Consider the following 6,383-nt stretch of genomic DNA (forward strand, 5'->3'; position numbering starts at 1 on the left):
CTTGTGACCATATATATTTCTTCGTAAGCACGTTGAGTATTTCGTTGCAAATTTTTTGCTATGAATGTTACAAAATCAGTTTTGTTTCAAATGGATTTGTTATGGATTTGCAACACATTTGTGTAGCAAGCCTCACTTTCTAGTAGTGTGCTCGATTTCCACTCGATTTTGCTGCATGAATGATTATGAGTGAATTTGACATATATACATGTGCAAAATTGAGTTGAAATCAAATGAAATCGGAGTATAACTAATATTGTAACGATTATAAGAGTGAGATTGACTTTAATTAACATCGAACCTAAAAGCAAGGATTATTACTAATTAAATGATTAATATGGATTATTATCGAATATTTTTTTCACGTCTCATGACCCTATTTTCCAATATATAGTTTATCAATTAGAGTTGGAGATATCGAGCTGGGGGTTTCACCGGAAGCAGCCTCTCTATCCCTGTGGGGTAGACGTAAGGCTGTCTACATCTTACCCTCCTCAAACCCTACCATAGCTTTGCTATTGGTGGGATATACTGAGTACGATGATGATGATAATGAATTAGAGTGGGAGATAAAGAAAACTTGTTTACTCAGAATTACCCACTAAAACTGAACAAAGAAACATCTAACACTTGGGTTAAAAGATATATACCACTGTATCAATGTAGTAAGCCAAACAACGGCTTTGAGCACGATCAGAAGGGTTCGAAGGGAGGATAGGGTGCATATTTGGCACGACCTCATAGGTACTCTATTATGACTAGCGACTCGCTAATGGGTTGTTCATTTGCATGAAAAAAGACAGGGACTTTCTGAAGACATGGATTTGATGCAAGTAGGAGCTCACTTTTGTTAGTCAGATCTTCTTGAATGTATTCATAGTCGATGGATTTGAGCTTAAGGACGAACTTAACCCGGGTCACAAATGGACTTCCAGCGGACCCAAGAAGCTTCATTTCACGCTTTTTTGCCATTAAAATTTTGGATGAAACTGTATGACTAATTGAGTGATCTTGGAGAATTTATCCACAAGAAAGGAAATATTATATAAGCTTTTATTTACCCACAAACCTACCTAAATCTATTATCCATATTTTAAGATATCTTGTAAATCCAATCTAAAATCTACCTAAATCTTTTACCCATAAAGTACACTCACCCATAACTGCGACATTTTGCAAAAGTTTGATGACATTTGCTTTAGTAAGTATAAAAAGCATTTAGTAAATGTTTTATATGATTTACTTACGGTTTTTATTTATGTGGTTTGGCCAACATGGTTTTAGATTTTAGAGTAGATCATGATTTTAGTCTTTGTCGTTTGCCCTATTGACCATTTCAAATAAAAAATAATTATCTTTTGTTCAAATCAAGGCATTGAGTTTATATTATACGACCATTTTGGTCTGTGGTCCAACTCAATTACATTTTTCAATTAAATAAGGTCATTTGTCATTCATATGCCGAAAAAATAAATAAATAGAATATTACACTATTACTATTACAGTATTGTGCAGATCATGGCGTAAATTAGAGTACTATCATATGGAAGATTGGAAGATATTAGTATACATAAATCACGGTACAAGCAAAAAAAAGTAAAAGTATTTAAATAAAACAAAGAAGTTTGGCTATCAATTAATAAGTTTCAACCTGAACAATGAACACCAGTATAATTTGTAGAAAATTAAATAAAAGAAAGTGGACTGAATTCGTGAACATAATGTAGATGTCGACCAACAATAAACCTGGATAATCTTAGAATCACGTAGATCATTATTAGATTAAACCAATTTAGGATTCACCCAATTCTTTAATCAGATTAGACCAAAAATTGATGAACAAGAATCTGATGATGAGCGATGAGAAGTCGCTATCCCCACACCCATATTTTCCTGATCAATTTAAATATGACCTTGTTCTCGTTCGTTTTTGTCTACGGTTTTCCCATCAGTTAAATAAAAATTGATTTTAATCATCGAGTTTATTTTTTGTAAGTCATAAAAATTGTTAAGGCCCTTTACTGCTATTTTTCTATTACTTGTGTATCGTCGCTTGCTATGTTGTGATTCAACTAGCCTCTTTTTAGTTGTGTTATCTGATTTTACTATTACTACTTGTACAAAAATGTTTCTAAAATGCGGGGGTCTTAACGAGAGCGTCTTCTCTATTCCCTAGGATAGAGGAAATGTTTGCTCTCATCACACCCTCTTAGACCCTAGTCACCCTACAAAAATTCGATATGAGTTAGGTTTTTCTGGATGGATACGCTTGTTTGTCTGTATATTAGAAGCCCAAATCCAATGGTCCATAACCGATTAATTAAACATGTCCCAATCTCAATAAATTAATTAAACCCAATTAATTTATATATGACCCAATAGGACTATTAATTAATAATTTTAACCGATAAATACAAACTATTATTAAAATTAAACGAACCTTCACTCTTGTATCTCCTAACTCATTTTATAACTAATAATATTTACTAGGTTATCAAGTTAATCCAATAATACTAATATTACCAACAATATTCTCATTTCTTAATGACACCATTGCACGTTGTCTTCTCATGCTCATTTATGTGATCGTCAGAATAAATTAAGTATGACACGGGTATCATTTGTCAAAACCAAAATTACCCAACATATTGAACTGGCAAACTACAAAAGAACACACTGTTCCTTGTCTTCTCCGGTAAAACTTTTGATTAAAGCCAATTGCTGGATTGTTTTGTTTTGTTTAATTTACTTTTCTTTTTCAGAAACCAATTTCGATCAAAATTTTCTAATGCTCCCTGTAGGTACAAACGCCATAAAGAAGGAAATAATTTGTGAGTTTACCTTGGTTCAATATGTTCTACACTTTTGTCCAGTTTGTGATAACGTTTTCTCGCAGAGTCACAGGTGGACATTTGTAATTTGGCGATGTGGTTTGAATTATAATTATAGTAATCTAAATTTCCTCATGTGCTTTAAATTATTGATACATTCTTGATGTAAATGTTTGAAGAAATATTACATTCAATAACTAAATTTGATTCATATATACGAGTTGTTTTTCTTTTACGATAAATTGATTAAACAATAACCTGTCCAATTAATAGTGGCTTCATAACCTTGACATGCCAATTAGAATCATGTAATCTGAATATGACCGATTAGCTGATGAGAACAGCTTGTAATAAAGTTCTAAATGGTTTAAACTTGTTACAAATAGGTAGATGCATTGAGATTATAAGTTATTATTTTAAAAATATTGTAAGCTTGATTTAAGATTGGTTGACTCATTAATTTATAGTACAACCAAACACAACCCCTTTGTTAATAGCTAGTTATACATGTCAACCCAAAAGATGGCTTGTTATTAGTTATTACAAAAGGTTAGTTGACCAACCCAAAACAGCTTTGATTGTTTCCGTGTCGTGTTCGTACAATGTTTCAGGTTATTAATGAATTACCACCCCTTAATCCCTTACCACAACAAACTTGGTCAATAGATACTAGGCCATTTAGGTTGTGATATTTATTTAAATGCAACAAATTAAATGAATACAGACATTAATCCAATTAAGGCTATATAGATTCTTTAGCAGTTAAAAAGAGGCTATAGATATCGGAACAGGTATATTCATATACATGAAAGCACCAATTTCCTGGCATATATAGAAAATTGGAATGCCCCTTTTTACAACTTCACCTTTTTATAATTTGTACCCTCTATGATCTAAAGACAGTACAAAACTATGCATCCAAAATCTTTTGTTGATGATGTGAGTCGTCAAACTATAAAATCTGTAATTGGGTTGTGAGATGATTGAAAGCTTCTTCACAACAAGGAATGGTAAGTCCTCCCATTGGATGATTAAACCCGAACTCTTCCTCTGACCGACGTAACAAATCTTGGAATAACGGTTGGTCCAAGTACGATAAAGGAACCACAAACCTTTTTCTTTGAACCTCACCTACATACACAGCCAAATGCCCTTTGGGAACATCTGGCTGGTGTTTGTTATTTAGTTTGATCAGTTGTTTCGCATTAGCAACTATTGATTGCAACCGAAAAACACCCATATTTTTGTAGCTGAAAAATAGATTGTGTTTGAGAGAATGAAATGAAGTGATGCAGAAGTGTGGAAGTGGAACTACCTTGATGGAAGTCTAGGGGATGACCCTTATATTTATAGTGTCACACTTGCAACTAGCCACCCAAATTGAAATTAACTTTATTAGTGGTATAGTTTTAAGGGCCTACTTGCTGATGCTTCACATGTCTTTGCAGACTTAAAAACTACTTTTATTTCTTATCCTATCTATAGATATTATGAGTTTCCCAACTTGGAATGATGATTTTATAGATATTTAATTATTTATAGCTCATTATTTCATTCTCATCACCTTTTGAAAAGGATGGTATTTCCAATACCGTACTCATAAAAATTGGTGTCAATCAATTGCACTGCCCATACATGAGGGATGGGGATATTTTTGGTTTATATATTATTCTTACGTACATGTTGGGATGGAAGTTCCAAGGGCACCCAAGATTCAACAGTATGTTAACGGTAGCGATAAAATAAAAATGGAAAACCACCGTCCAAATAGCACATGTACATGTTGTACAAATGTTATCATCCAATTGAGAAAGATTCATATCAGATCCTAGACTTTTGGACACTGCTAAAGATATATGTGACCATAGTGATTAAAATGGAAGCAAACCCAAATGAATCAGTTGGTCACGATTAATATGTGTTTAAACGGTTTGGTTCACAGTTTAGAAAAAGATTTAACGATTCAATTCTTATACATAGATGCGTAAACCAAACAGATAGTTAATCCCTCCCCCCCCCCCCCCCCCCAAAAAAAAAAAAAAAAAAAAAACCCAAGAGCCATAGCTTCTTTGCCTTCCACCTTCTTGGCCAAAGCCAATCTCAGAGAACAGTGAAGCATCGTCTCATTGGCCGGCCTTGACCCTTGTTATCTTGAGATCATATCTAGTATTCAAAGTTTGCCATGATTTGAAACTACTCTCGTGGCCTGCACCAAATGACCAATGTATGGCCTCCATTATGTCTCGTGCTAATAAGCAACGGGAGATATTCATGCCCTAACAGGGAAAGAACCATTTAGAATAAACCTTTTTTGAACTACCAACGATTAAAGCTATGCTACCTGTGCTAACTCAAAGGAAAAAAGGCGACTCCATATGCTCGCAATCACAGACAGTGTTGGTAGCCCATGTCCACCGTCTCTTGTTCCAAGGAAAACCCGCAACCCGAAGGCCCACTTCGGTAAAACTTGGTTGTGATGAGATTCAAACTTGAGACCTTGCGTTCACCAGCGTAAATCTTCATTTTCTCTCCAATGCTAGTTGAGCCAAAGCTCATTGACACATGTTAGAAGAAACTAATCAAAGTAGTTTCGAGAAGTGAGAATCCGATTGTACAGTATCCCTTGAAAGGAATCTCCACCATTGTACTTGTATTTATAGTGTTTGTACGTACTAGCAACTACTTGGCATGCAAATGGGATATTTGACGAAGATATTGGTTAAATTCTACAAGTGCCCACTTCAAGTGTTACCTGATCAATCACACTTGGCTACTCTTAGGGTATTGGCCTACTTGTTTCTGTCAAGTAGTTAATCATCACAGGTGTTTAAATGATCAGGAGTGCATGTGATTTGGAGACTGATTATATATGGAGCTGGAGCAATGTCAACTGTCTAGGACTAGTTCCAACCTAATTTTTATTGAAAATGTATGATTTTATGGTTTTGTAATTCTCTAAATTCATTAAATAAAATAACTGCAAAATAAGTATAACTTCCTATGCATGTATTTTAAATCTTTATTTGTAGCCTTTTTTTAATTAATGTCCAATAGGAACTATTTATTTGTAGCTTTTTAATATTTTTTTTATTTGAATCTGAAACAAATATGCATGTGGCAACTTGATTCCTTGTATTGTCTGTTTCAAGAGTACTCCATGCAAGTACCCAACTTGGGGCAATGTCAATACAGCCCATGGTTTTATTCTCAAAAGCTTTTTGGATTTGAAGTTTTAGCTTTGCCTTACCAAGATCTGCTTTTATAATTTATCAATATATCATTGCCTATTGCCCATACCACCCAAGACTATGAATTGTTATACTTCATAAGGTATTTGGTTAATTGATAAATGAATATAGAAGATCTATAGTTGACATTCTCTACTACTTGATAAATGAATTAGAGGAAACAATACAAACAAATACTTATAGTTAATTCATCAAACTAATTACAAGGTAGATTCATCATCTAGCAAACCCACTCAAGAGTGTCATCACAACACTTGGTGATATCCTCAACTACTTGATAAGTTGACAAAATATGAAGCTAGGA

General features: G+C 33.9%; 1 protein-coding gene across 1 annotated transcript; it reads right to left on the reverse strand.

The window, feature by feature from the left end:
• Window positions 1-3,719: 3,719 nt before the first annotated feature.
• On the reverse strand, window positions 3,720-4,464 carry LOC143611484 (auxin-responsive protein SAUR21-like). Its single transcript, XM_077085689.1, has one exon. It carries the CDS (start codon window positions 4,069-4,071, stop codon window positions 3,784-3,786), a length of 288 nt encoding a protein of 95 aa, XP_076941804.1. The 5' UTR covers window positions 4,072-4,464; the 3' UTR covers window positions 3,720-3,783.
• Window positions 4,465-6,383: the final 1,919 nt, after the last annotated feature.

Source organism: Bidens hawaiensis, unplaced genomic scaffold, assembly GCF_021521415.1.
Source record: "Bidens hawaiensis isolate Kalapana, Puna unplaced genomic scaffold, B.hawaiensis_p1.1 tig00031232_1, whole genome shotgun sequence".
NCBI lineage: Eukaryota > Viridiplantae > Streptophyta > Magnoliopsida > Asterales > Asteraceae > Bidens > Bidens hawaiensis.